The 14,104-nt window shown below is 40.3% G+C and overlaps 1 protein-coding gene across 1 annotated transcript; it reads left to right on the forward strand.

Annotated features, from left to right (window-relative positions):
• The first annotated feature begins 121 nt into the window (after positions 1–121).
• Positions 122–11,179, forward strand: LOC102695571 (occludin-like). Its single transcript, XM_069187408.1, has 6 exons — positions 122–282; positions 2,688–2,794; positions 3,303–4,014; positions 5,151–5,315; positions 9,139–10,122; positions 10,592–11,179. The coding sequence occupies exons 2-5, from the start codon at positions 2,757–2,759 to the stop codon at positions 9,265–9,267; spliced, it is 1,044 nt and encodes a 347-aa protein (XP_069043509.1). The 5' UTR covers positions 122–282; positions 2,688–2,756; the 3' UTR covers positions 9,268–10,122; positions 10,592–11,179.
• Positions 11,180–14,104: the final 2,925 nt, after the last annotated feature.

A 14,104-nucleotide genomic window follows, 5' to 3' on the forward strand; every position in this document is an offset into this window, starting at 1 on the left:
TATTCTTCGAAATAACAACAACAACAACAACCGCGTCACCCGGAGGAACCGGCTCGTTTGCTTTTGAGTACAGGTTCAGCGCTCTAGGGGGAGGGTGGATGCAGTGTGTTGGTTAAGGATATTAACAGACAGCACCAGCGCGATCGCAGGTGTGTGACAATCGCAGCACTAGTGTCGCTCCCTAGGCTGGGGTGACTGAGCGGGCTAAAAGCGGTTTTTAAAGAACCAACACGCAAGATCAAAAAAGGACTAATACATAGTGATAACACGGAGTAAGAGTCGGTAAGTCTTGTTCATTAATGTGTGCATTTACCCAGTTTCTTGTGAATTGTTTTGTCGTTTAAAACGCCGGGTTTATTTATGAACTCAATATTTTACATCACAGTTTAGGCACAGACAATCTGTCTCACCGATGTTTCGACACGTAAAATATATTGTCGGAACCACTGCAGGTCGTTCAAGCCGGGTTACCAGCGCGGTGACGTGAACCGCCCTTCCCTGTGGATAGCAGGGACCGCAGCTTTTGGGCTGAGGGGAAATCTGCTTTTAGCTCACCAGGCTGTGTCCCTATTGAGTTACGCCAGAGGCCCGGGTTCGAGTCCCCAGCGGTGGAGGGCCGACCTGAGGAGGCAGTGGTGAGGGCGCATACCCACGTGAACCCAAGAGCGCTACAATATACCTCTTGGTTTACAGCTGGTTTTGTTCCAAACTGCTGTCTCCCATGTGATGTAAAATTGAAAGAAATGTCATTTTCAAAATAGGTTAAAACAATGAGGGACAAGTGTACATCTCTTTACAGACATATTGTAGCTGTCTGGTCTTTATTTTACCAGATGGTAAGGCTGTTAAAAAGACATTTGGCTTCGAGTTTTGTATGGTGATCTGATAGTTGTGTGAAAAGCCCTTGAAAATGCTGACATCATCTTGAGGGGAAACAAATTTAGTTGAACCCTTTGTTTCAAAAGAAACTATTATTAGTCACTTATTATATTGCCATTAAATTAATGATTAAAAAGCATTTGGATTCAACAGCTACATACTGCCCTTCCAAACTTTTGGCAAATGGCATGCTTTGAAGGTGTGACTTATTCTGTCCAAAGTAATTGTAACAACCCAAAAAGAAGTATGTCCCATGATTCCTTAGGAATGTAAAGTAGTAACAGATCAGGCACAAATCGCCATTTGCCTGAAGTGAGATTACAAGAGGCAAGATGGCTAGCACCAAGGACTGCGCTGATGAAGGCAACAGCAGACCTGGCTAATGTGTTATTTCGGAGAGCCTCAGAGGTCTACTGGTAATGGATGGTCGATATAAAAACACACCAAAATGAAGTGCCATTGAGGCGCATGGAGCTATTGAACCAAACGTGGAGAACACAATTTTCACACCTTGTTAGAAATAAATATCACAACATCATGACTACAAAGGATGCCATTCAGCTCATTGAGCTTCATTTTGTTTTAGTCACTTAGGCAGAACTGGTCCTACTGGAAAACAACATCCAGAAAAGGACAGGAAAGGGTAGTCCATCAAACCTAACTCCATCTGTTTTGGTGGTAAAAAGAAACTGAAGCACCTGGCAAAAAACACTACGAGCACATACAAATAATTATAATAATTGCTTACACTTACATAATGCTTTTCTGGACACTCCACTCAAAGCACTTTACAGGTTAATGGGGACTCCCCTCCACCACCACCAATGTGCAGTATCCACCTGGATGATGTGACATTCTCTCACACAGTACACTTACCACACATCAGCTATCAGTGGGGAGGAGAACAGAGTGATGAAGCCAGTTCATAGATTGGGATTATCTGGAAGCCTTGACTGGTAAAGGCCACTGGGAATTTTGGCCAGGACACTAGGGTTACACCCCTACTTTTTTTGAGAAACACCCTGAGGTTTTTAATGACCACAGAGAGTCAGGACCTTTGTTTTACGTCTGATCCGAAGGACAGTGCCTTTTTACAGTATAGTGTCCCCGTCACTATACTGGGGCATTAGGACCCACACAGAAAGCAGGGTGAGTGCCCCCTACAGGCCCCTCTAATTCCTCTTCCAGCAGCAACCTTAGTTTTTCCCAGGAGGTCTCCTATCCAGGTACTGGCCAGGCTCACACCTGCTGAGCTTCAGTGGGCTGCCAGCTGTGAGTTTAAAGGTTAAATGGCTGCTGGATAACATACAAACTCCACACAAGTGAAGTTGGAAACAAACCTAAGACACATAAGGTAAGGCAGCAGCACCATGGTGCTCTAGGCAGTCAAGCCTGGAAAGGCTCACCTTTGATTTCAACCCAAATGGGGGAGATTCTCTTTCCACACCAGTCCTAAATCAGAACCTGTGGGAAATGGGCATTTAAAGTAGTGTGACAATTCACAAACCACTAGTGTCCGGGCAGACAGCAAGGGCCACCCACTGCGATCTTCTGAAAGGAGACACTGGACTTCTGAACACTGGAAGAGTGTGATGTGGGGAGATGTATCGCGTTGCATACAGTTAAGAATGGACGACACATGCCATTTATGATGGTGATGGCAGTATGCACTGGACCACACAGGGCTGCTGGTGGGGCTGTCATGGTCTTCAATTCAGGATAATTACTTTAAATGCTGTTGCATATTTCAGCATCGCCGCTGGCAGGTGATTCTGAAGGTCTTTTGATTTCTTTGTCTTCCGTTGCAGAAGTTACAGGACCACACCCCTGAGGAAACCCAGACTGCAGCTGCAGGAGGACCAGGCTTGCACCCAGCAATGTCTGCTAAACCTTCCCATCACTCTAGCAGGGCAATGTATGTATGCCGATGCTTGCTCATCTCTTCTATACCTACAAGTTGGAGACTCCTCTGCTTTGCACAGTGTTGCCTGGTAGAAGACGTGCTTCTAGTTTCCTGTCACTTTAAAAAAAAAAATTTTAGCCATGCACGGCCTTGTTTCTTCATGTCAGCACAGTATGTAAAAAAGTGTTGCACAGGACAGCAGCAGTCTGTCTCCCCACCAGAGACCTGTGGGGTATTTTCTTTTTATTTAATGTGATGTACTACTAATACCACAAAACTGAGATTACAAATATTCAACACTTCAAGAACTATTACTAGAAAAGGACATTTCGGTGTAGGTCTGGAAAGGGTTACCATAGCTGCTTTTGTAGCACAGGTTACTGGAAGATTTTATTCAAACTACATATGGATTTTATCTTTTTAACCGCAGATTTTTTTTCAACTTAAAACCCACTCTTGTTTGATGTTCTTTGCCACGTCCGAAAATCGTGCCCTGTCTTTTATCTTTTTCCCGTTCCAGTCCGATGAGCGGCTATTCGCACTCCAGGGGAACCCACAGCCGCCGCGTGATGTCCCAGCCCGCGTATTCCTACTCCTACCCAGACGGCGAGTTCCTGCACTTCTACAAGTGGAACTCCCCTCCGGGTATCATCAAGATCATGGCCATCATCATCGTCATCCTCTGTGTGGTTGTCTTCGCTTGCGTGGCCTCCACCCTGGTCTGGGACACGGAGATGGGGCTCACGGGTTTCCCCGGAATGGGGATAGGATCGTACGGAGGCAGTTTCGGCAGTGGGGGCAGTTTCGGCAGTGGGGGCAGTTACGGCGGTTTCGGGGGCAGTTACGGCTCCGGAGGAGCTTCCGGCTACGGAGACATTGGCGGGAACTACTTGGACCCCAGGGCATCCAAGGGATTCATCATTGCAATCGCGGCCATCGGCTTCCTGGCAGCCCTGGTGATCTTCATCTTGGTCATCTCCCGGCAGGAAACCTCCAAATCCAGGAGGTTTTACCTGGCCGTGATCGTCATCGCCGCCATCTTGTGCTTCCTCATGTTCATCGCCACCATCATCTACCTGGTGGGGGTGAACCCTGCCGCGCAGACCTCTGGTTCCATTTACTACAACCAGGTCAAAGCTCTTTGCTCCCAGTATGAGGGCAATAGCGCCCCCGCCTCTGGAATCTTCGTCAGCCAGTATCTCTACCATTTCTGCGTCGTCGAGCCACAGGAGGTTAGTGACACTCTGCTAGGACCCACTGGTGTGGGCCTGTCTGTGGCCCCAGGCTGGGGAGATGTCCAGTTTGTGTTGCTTTTGTGTAGAAGTGCATCCTATTATCAGCTTTGAATTTACTTCAAACTAGTTTCCACTGTTTCCACCTAATAGAACGATTGATTGTAGCGATCCAGTCTTTTCAAACAATGAAGATAGCGTTATTGAAACGGGGACGAGAGAACTATTGGGAACCGTGATCATACGAAGATATGTTTTGAAGTAGATTTCGTAAACAGCACAGGTAGAGTTCAAAATAAAGGTTTGCAGCTTTTGGAAAAGCAGAATGTGAAGAAATGAGAGTTCAATTAAAGGTATGCAGGCACCAAACAAATTCATACTATGAGCAAGCAAATCAGAGATTAGAAAGTGCTGACCCAAATGGATTTACAAGTTTATTAAAAAAAACTAAAGTGGGTCCTTTCTCTGTATAGGAATGGATAGTAAAATAAGGAATTTACAGTGTAGTTAAAAAATGCAATTGGAAATGCTACGCGATATAGAAAATAATATTGTAATTGAGGCTAAAATGAATATATTTTTTTCAATATTATAACAGCAAAACAAAAATCAAAGGAATATTGCAGTCAGGCGTATACTGAAAAGGGGAATCTTCTGTATTAAATAATATTTTATTAGCAGAGATCAGGCAGAAATGTTACAATTTCTACAATGACATAAGATATAGAAGTATTCAGAGCCATTTGACATTCTATCAAATGTATTTAATGAAACAAGATATTAAGTGGCTGTTAACTAAACTCTTCCAAGTAGTCGCCAAAACAGGATTAACACCCACTGACGGAAAAATGGCTAATGTCGTGCGTAACCTTACAAATGGTAACAAAACTGAGTCAACTGAATATAGAGCTGTTGCGTGTAAAGATCTGGACATAATAATTTCAACTAAAGTAAAAAAAAATCATCTGTAAGGCAGCAGGAATCTAGGGATCGGTAACAAATTTAGTATGTGTTGTTCTTAGTTAACGCGTTTTATGTCCTTTGGCGCTTGAACACGTCAAGAAATACTTAGCCCACTAAGGGGAGAAATACACGTAAGTGCAAATATTTAAAGCTTATTTCTGTTTTATTTGCAGGTTATAGCCATCGTGTGTGGCATCCTGGTCGCTATCGCTTTAATCATCCTGCTGGTTTACGCTGTGAAAACACGAAACTTGCTTAATCGCTATGGAAGAAACAGAGTCTTGTGGGACAATGTCCGAGTCATTGATTATAACGCGCGACTCCGAGCCGAGGAAAGGGTGAGTAGCTCTAGAAACATGGAAAGCGCCAGTTATTTTGACGTTTGATTTTTTTTACTTAATGACCAAAAGTTCACGCGATTACAATGATGAGGTATAAAACAAAAACTCAGATTTGTCATTTTTAAAAATTATTTTCCCGACGGGCTGCGCATGCTTCAGATGTTCTTAAAACATGATTGTCCGTCGGGTTTCTCGTAGGGTTTTTTTTTTCTCCAGATTGAAATATTTTCCTATATGATTGTGAAGCGTGTGAAAAGGTTTGTTTTCTTCTCGATTTCAGTGATCTAGAGATACAATACTTACTTAATTCTTCGGGTGCTAGGTACTGGAACACGATGGTGGAAATTGATGACGGTATAAAAAAGGTTTTAAGTTTTCAGGCACAGTTCCAGGATTGGAATGGGATCATTTCTAAAATGCTAGGGAAACAGAGATTAATATTTATTACCTGCATGTCATGAAACTGTTATTAATAATGAAGCTCTATGGATAAAGCTTTTTTTTAAATTAATTTGAAACTGCATTGTGCTGTTAATAAGTATTAAACTCTATAAGTGGATATAATGTTTTTTCTCACTTTCCTTTAAACTGCATTACTAAATAGTGTATTCTTTGCGGTAGTTCACAGGTAGTTCGGCTTTAATTAATACAATATCGTTGAGAACTTCTGAAAAGATGAAATCATAATGTCAGTAAAATTGAATGTTTTTTTTTTAATATAACACCTTCGATTAAAAAAATAATAATCGGGCTTTCCTGCAGTATAAAGGAGTCGAAGTTGAGTGTTAAAATTGTTTTCTAGGCAGCTAGGACGAGTCGACATAATGTTTTTGCCATTTGTGGATTAAATGTTTACTAAACTCAGATTATTCAATTTGTTCGGACTATTTTTTATTTTATATAAATAAATAATATTTTATTTAAATTAAATAAAATAATATATGTTTTATTTATTTTGTTAATCCCATAAAAGCGTGTTCATTTAATATAAACCACTTTTTTATTTTTTACGTTCTTAGTAGTGCTGAAATACAGTAAAGTAGGTAAATAAGTTTCCTTATTTTCCTGATTGATGGGTAATTTACACAGTCTTATCTGTGGACTTACTGTAAAAACATAAAATTACCCTTTTCCGTCAAGAACGTGTAGGCGTGTCATTTAAGGGAGTTTCACTTGCACTGTAAAATACTTCCAGACATGGGCAGATGGTCTTTTCCTACAAACCAGGCGAAGGTAGACAATTGCCCAGATTATTGGTATAATTATATTTTAATTTTTTGCTTTATTTCTAAGTAATTCATTAAATACATTTAAAAAATTGCCACATAGCAAATCATTTCAAAATATCAAGATCCATCCATGTCCTCGCTTAAAGCCTTACCTCCTGATAAAAAGAAGTAACAACCTAAAGAAATTAGCTGCATGTATATGTTTTATGATCACATATTGTGAGTTTTATAACTGGTTGTAAATGTTACGATTACGCAAACTCACCTTTTCTTTAATGGTAAAGAAATTTGAGACTTCTTAAAATAAAACACTGAAGGTAATAATAAATTCAAGACATTGTAAGAATATTTAAGGTTATCAAAGGTGACCTCCTTAAATTATTTGTAGCCTAATATCGTGGTAATATGAGTGGATGTTACTAAAATTATGATGAAATCTTTACATGTTTTGTAAGAATTTATTTGTGCATAAACACAATGCTTTCCTGCTTTGTAATTTGTTATATATTAGCAGACATTTTGATCCTTAAAATTGTTCTTAAAATTGAAATAATCATTTAATGAAAAGTTTTGTGTCCTGTTAAATTGTTTGCATTTGTAGTAAATGGATCTTCATTACAACATTCACATAACTTTGCTTTTTCAGAGCCTTTTAATCAGTAGTCTGTGTGTCACTCTCATAATCTGAAAGTCATGAACTCAATCCACAGACAGAGCACTTTGCTTTGTAGAGGATTCAATTCAGTTTATTTTTATATAGTGCCTTTCACAACAAGGTTGCCCCAAAGCGCTTAAAAAGGCAAGTGACCATACATGTCACTAGAATAGAAGATTACCTCTATGCATGATTCTAGGGGGACAGTGTTCATAGTTTTAGAAAAGGTGATTCTTAATTAACTTGTTAGAATTTCACAAAATGGAAACTAAAGGAGAGGTCATTTGAAATAACTGAAAACAGGTGGCAATTTCGTGTACAAATGGCTGTGGGAGTCTGGAACAATCTAATCAGCCACGTTAGTAAAGATGTTTAGATCAACCACCTACTAACAACAAAACATGCTAGATGTCCAGAATAGCTTCTGATTGTCTGTAATGATTAATTTAATGTTAACACATAAATATTTAGCATTCTCTTTAATCTCCATAAAAAAGATCAAAAGCCAGTGTTTTCATTCTTGTATCGAAAAATGTAGTTATGAATTCTATAATCATCTTTGTTTTCATGGTAGTCTTTACAAACCCTGAATGTGATAGTTAACCTTCAGTTTCTTGAATAACTGTATACAGTATTTTAACCCTTTCATTCCTTCATTTCTCATCATAAAATACTGTTTAACTTTATAAACATCTTTGATAAACATTTGCTCATCACATTTCTTTCTAAAGACATGCTAAGAGCTGTGCTATGCTATCTGCAGTAAAATCTAAGAAAATGCCCAAATCATTTTTGGAATAAATTGGTGTTTAGGTTTTCTTTTTCCAATAGTATTTTATAGAGGATCATAAAATAACCTTTTTCTCAGAATGCTACAATTTATGTACTAGTTTAAGAAATGTTTCCTCTTTTAAGGTGAAATTGAAATTACATGGAGAATAAAAGAACATAAGAAGCAAAAACTATGTAATCTTTTAATTTGGAAATTTGAGAATAATCCTGTAGCCAATTAAGTTTACGTATGATGTGGCCTATGAGGGTGGATTTTGCTCTAGGGAGGCAACTGGAAAAGTAGTATAACTGGTTTACTAAACTGTATCGAAACATTATAAATTGTTTGTTATCGTACAGTACATCCAAAAACTCAGCATGCTTACACAGTAGAGGCTCATACGGGGAGCTGAGGCAGCATGCATTGGCTGAACAGTGATACGTAAAGGTTATGAAACTCCTAAACAGAAAGAGGAAAACCAGTGTTTGGGCTGTTGAGCCTTCTTCAGAAAATAGAGCACAGGTGAGAGAGGGCACACAGGTGAGAAAGATGTCCAAACGGATGCAGATTTGGGGGAGAGGTGTAAAGGGCGGAAATCTTTAAAATAATGAAGGGAATTTACAAGAAAATTAGTTTATCAGAATCAGACATCACCGAGGTCAGGGGGAAGGTGTGGTCCAAGTTTCAGGATAATCTTGGTTTCTGATGTTTTTCCGGAGTGAGAATCCCGAAAATCTCTGTACAAGGACACAGGCAAAAAGGTCAGAGAGGTCATGGTCAGCAGAGGTGAAATGGCAATTCACTAACTCACTAAACCAAATAGCTGTTGTCTTAGAGAGATCTTTGAACATGACCGTTCTAACTGTTTCAGTTGTATAGTACGCCTAGATGTGAACGTTAAACATATGTTTCACATTATAACCCAATGGATTTGGTAATTTAGAAAGTGTTTTTTTGTTACACAACAACAATTTGCAGGCAATCTTTACAACCTTTTTAAAGTAGTAGGCAAAAAAAAGCGTATTAGAGGTGGAAACCTGACTAGGTGTGGTTTGTATTTAATTACGGCAAAGCGTGCTGGGATTAGAATGTACTTTCATGTAGCAGTGGCGTTCGTAGAATTTTCACTTGCCGATTAAAGTTTTCTTCTTCATATTTTTGCAGAGCTCTGCATTTTCTAAGAAGACCAAAAAAGAAGAGAACGACACGAAGAACAAGCTGTCTAACATGAGGCAGAAGATCCAGGACTTTATGAGAAAGAAAAACAGGGATAATGACAATGATGAGATTTAAGTAATGGCAGCATGACGTTCTCCAGTGAAGGAAGCTGAATGAATGTGTCTTAGTGCCACCTTTTGACCTTTTGTGTTTAACATTCTATAATTAGGATTCTGAGGTTTAATGTTAAGCTTTGCCATTAAAATACGTTATTGAATTTTTATAGTTATGCAAGCAGCAAATCATTTTATGAAATCCTTTACAATACTTTTCTTTATATATTGTTGTAGCACTGGTTTCTTAAATTCAGGCTACTAACAAACCTCATTTTTATACTTTAAATTTATACTTTAAAATGTTGTATTTGTAGTATTTTATTTTTTTTCTCTTTGCTCTGTTCATGGTGTGGCAGAGCTGGGTGACTGCTCACTGCAGTCTTGTTCTTCAAGTTTTGTCCTGTTCTGTTGGAAGTGAGGCATTAATCTTTGGAAGAGTTTTAAATGCTGCTAAAATGTTTTTATTCACAACAGTGAAGGGTTACACATAACCAAGTCCAAGTCAATAAACACAACAAAAAAAAACACATAAAACTAACACCGTCCTCTTTCTTTGGAGTCCTAGCAACACTTTACAAGACACCTGTCTAAGGCAGGGGTCCCCAGTCCTGTTACAGGAGGGCCTGTGTGTCTCCAGGTTCTCTAGGCCTCTTGAAAGTACCGTTAGCTGACGAGCGCAGATTTAAGAAGGTTCCACAGCAGAAACGTTGTGTTTCTTTTCTTTATCTTTCAGCATGGAGTGAACCTTTACCTGTTTCTTTGAAATGGCCTGAAAGAAAACTTGTGTATGTTTTATGAACCAGGCAACCCATTGGTTCAGTTATGAATTCAGTCAAGCAAACGGCTCAGCTGCAATGAATACCAGCAGGTGTTGGCGTTGTCACGATATTAGTTCCCCCTCCTTAAGGGTGCTCCAGCCCTTTCACTAAAGACTCTATTCTATGCACCTGCTCCCTATTCCCAGCCCACCTTAAAAGCCAGGCGCTGACGCTCTTCCGGGCTCTGCATCTGATTTCCATATCGTGCGAGTCCGGGACCTGGAAGCGCCTGGTCCCGTTAAGGTTTTAACCTCCGTTCCCATTCCGGTTCCGACCCGGCCTTCATGGTTTTTAACTTGTTCTGATGGATCTTCTGGTTTTGGACTTTCTCGTGTGTTTTGGATATTCCCTAAGGACTACTCTCTCGGATTGTTCGCCTCGGCCACACTCCCCTGTGCACCAGCGCACCGTGGACACGCCCCCCTGTCTTCTGCCCCGTATTCCTGCATGACGTTTCCCTAGTGTTTCCCCACTCCGTCGGATTGTGTCATCTGCATAGGGTCCGGAAAGAACTGTTCGTTACAGGCGTCCCCAGAACCAGGACTGGAAATCCCTGAATCGAACCAGCCCTGGTGGACCCGAAGAGCTACACAATTACAGAGAACTCAGATCACCCCACCCTTGGTCCTACTGGTGTTGTGTAGTTCAGGGCCTCATGAGCCACAGTCTCCACTGATGTTCACTCTACCAAAGCTCTTAATTAGTTAGTTGAATCAAGCATTGATTTAATATCTACTAAAACAAACGGTTTCCACGTTTCTATTCACTGGTGAGTGTGTGAGCTCCCTCTGAAACACAGAGCTGTGTCTTACAACAAGTGAGGATCGCTGATGTAGCAGAAGACTGGCATTCAACAGACTGCCTACCATTACAGTACTGAGAGCAAATTTCAAAGCATTTGCTTGGCGGTGTTCTTGCTTTGCCCGTGTTGCTGAAAGTCCTTTTTTCGGTTCTGCTTAAATAGATGCTTTCTGTGTTGTTTTTGTGGTAGCCTACTGTTATTGAAACATAATCGCACCTTGGCATTGCAAGAAATGTTCAACAGCAGCCACTCCTGTCTTGTTGTGTTTTGTAAACTAACTTGTAAATAAACTTCTACATTTTGACTACAAACAGTGTGTGGTAGATATAGTAGAATATCGATAAATACTTCTGTAGAGATGTTTTCATACTGGACTTGCCTTATATTTGTTTCACTAAAAACATATTTTTCAGGGGTTTTTGGTTTACTTTACCTAAAGTTCAGCTCAGTCTGATTTTTGAATACCACAGAAAGATTCCCCACAGTCACTTAAGAAATGTTTGCCTTAAACGTGAAGTACTATATAGAAATGATCAGCATAGTCTTTTCCCCACATATATTTAATGCCTCCCTAGCTTTTTGTCAAATAAAGAGTCTTGGCAAAGATTTTAAAGAAATGTGGATTGGTTGCTAAGCAGGAAGTACCTCTTTACACAAAGCTACTCAAATCTACATCCATACCAAACCTGACACTGACCTGGCTGTCTCTTTTCTGTCTAATCGCATCTCCGCCATCAAAAACATGGATGTCTCAAAATGTCCTTCGTCAAACTGTGACAAGACTGATGTCATGCTTATTGGCGCCCCCATCAGCTTTGTAAAGCCAAGGCTGTACTTGAACGTCAGTCTAAATGGAAAAATTTGGGGGTGATATTTGATTCAGGCTAGACATCCGACCCACACGTGCAACATATCAAAAACATTTTCTTTCACCTCAAACATATCGCTAGACTATGTCCTATGTTATTGCTACCTGTGGCTGAAAAGCTGATCAACACATTTGTCTTCTCCCGGATCGACTACTGTAATGCTCTACGCGCTGGGGTTTCTAAATCCACACTGAACAAAAAACTCCAGTGTGTCCAAAGATTTGGCAGCCAGAATCCTGACCAGGTCTAGTGCAAGTGATCCCATTACTCCAATCCTGGAGTTCTTGCACTGGCTTCCTGTCAAGTTTCATGTCGACTTCAAAATCCCCATGCTCACCTATAAGGTGTCAAATCCCACACTTCTCCTCGCAAACGCCATGGCATTCCCAAACCCACTGTTTCACACACTCATTCCCACGGAAACCACCACATTCACACATGCATCCGATTCCACAGACTTTCACTCCTGAACCAATTATCCAACCACATCTCTCTCCCTTCAGTATTCAAGCTTCCCTCAGTTACCAACCCACGCACACGATGGAGAAGCTTCCCTTAGAGTTCTCTACTGATTTTCACAGTTCCTGGACTAAACTCTTCCCTTATCAACTTCACTACTTGGATACTGCTTCTCGGATTTCTTGCCCTCGTTTGGATTACCCTGGTAACCTGACTCATTGCTACTTCTCCCGACCTAGCCTCAGGAATCCATGCCTCGGATTAAGTTCTAGTGCTACTCTGCATTCCGCAGAGTTCACGGCATCGCATGGGATCCTCCTACTCAACCTATCAGTTCCTGACATAAGGCTTGGCATGGCTTGGCACCTCAGTACCTGTGTGAGCTACTATAGCCCTACTCCTCACCTCACAACCTTCGCTCTTCTAATTGTGGTCTCCTACCTGTCCCCCAAGCCCATCTACACTCTGAGTGACAGGGTCTTCTCCTGTTATGCCCCAAAGCTCTGGAACTCTTTCCCCAGGAATATCAGAGAGTCACCTTCTCTAAACTCCTCAAAACCCTTCTTTTTTGGAAGAGCCTTTACTTAACTGGTTCTGTTCTTCACCCCTCTGCTCCTGCTGTACTCAGTACCTCCATCTACTGTCTCCTCTCATTGTGTATTCTCAGTGTGTACTGTATATGTTATATTTTTTCATTTTTGTTTTTATTGTTCTATAAAGTGCTTTGAGAACCCACTTTTAAAGGCGCTATATACAATAAAGCCACATGTCGAAAAGCGAAAATACGAATACGAAAAGCCACATGTCCTTATCTATCTTAAGAATTATTTCTATGTCCTCAGCACCATTTTCTCCACAACACATGTACTGAATCTAGGATTCTGCTATCCATGCTTTGTTTTTACTCAGCTGGCCGCAGAGTGGAATTGGGTCCTATATTTAAATCAATTATGGGTGAGATTCTCTGATGTACAGGTGTGAAAAATTAATAACTGATGGTTTTTTTAAAGCTTTTAGCCAAATATCATTTTTAATAATGCCACTATTTTTTTCTTACAAAATTGCGTAAACAACTTGTCAGTAAATTTATTATCAAAACCCTTCATGAAATTATTTGACTATCTTATTACGATGGATTGCAAACCACACAGACTGGAACAATGGTGTTACTGTACATTTCTACTGCCTTTAAGTTCTCCAGATGCAAATACATGCTGATTTGTTGTCCCATTTAACTGTCACGGTAGTCATGTCCTGTTTTGCAGTTATCAAATGCATTCTTTGCTGTGAAGCTCAGCTAGTCTATGTTGCTTCAGCGGCATATTGTTCGGATGCAGAGCGAGGGAGGAGTTGATACTGTATAGAATAATACCACACAAATACCCCAGGGCAACTTTCCACACTGTCAAGCTGGATCATTGGTAAGTCGTGTTGGTGGACCAGCAGATGTACAATCGTTGTTCATTTGAGACATTAAGACAAGATCCTGACTTTTGGTCCTTAAAGACCCTCTGGTCCTGTTCACAAAAGGGGGGCCTACCACATAAGAGTTCAGTATAAACACCTCTGTTTTGGAATTGGATCAGATCAGTTGGATTTCATTTAATAAATTATTCTGAATTGTAATTCCATGTATTTATGTTAACTGCTTTCTTAGATACAATTACAATCCAAATACATATTTGTAGATGCTGGTGGATGCTGCACATTGGTGGTGGTAGAGGGGAGTCCCCATTACCTGTAAAGCGCTATGTAAGTGAAAACAATTATTATTATTATATCTATTTTATCTACATTTTTGGAACCCTAAAACGTTTTCCGGAAAGAAGAAGTTACGAGAATTAAGAACAGGAAAATGATTTGATATAATTTTTCCACCTGTAAAATCTTGGATTGTTCAAATATCGT

This window comes from Lepisosteus oculatus, chromosome 3 (assembly GCF_040954835.1).
Source record: "Lepisosteus oculatus isolate fLepOcu1 chromosome 3, fLepOcu1.hap2, whole genome shotgun sequence".
Taxonomy (NCBI): Eukaryota; Metazoa; Chordata; class Actinopteri; order Semionotiformes; family Lepisosteidae; genus Lepisosteus; species Lepisosteus oculatus.

Excerpts from the sequence above, each read along its gene's own strand:
- LOC102695571 (XM_069187408.1), top strand. The coding sequence starts at position 2,757 with ATGTCTGCTAAACCTTCCCATCACTCTAGCAGGGCAAT. Across the intron at positions 2,795-3,302 it reads CATCACTCTAGCAGGGCAAT|TCCGATGAGCGGCTATTCGC; the intron begins GTATGTATGCCG and ends TTCCCGTTCCAG. Across the intron at positions 5,316-9,138 it reads GACTCCGAGCCGAGGAAAGG|AGCTCTGCATTTTCTAAGAA; the intron begins GTGAGTAGCTCT and ends ATATTTTTGCAG.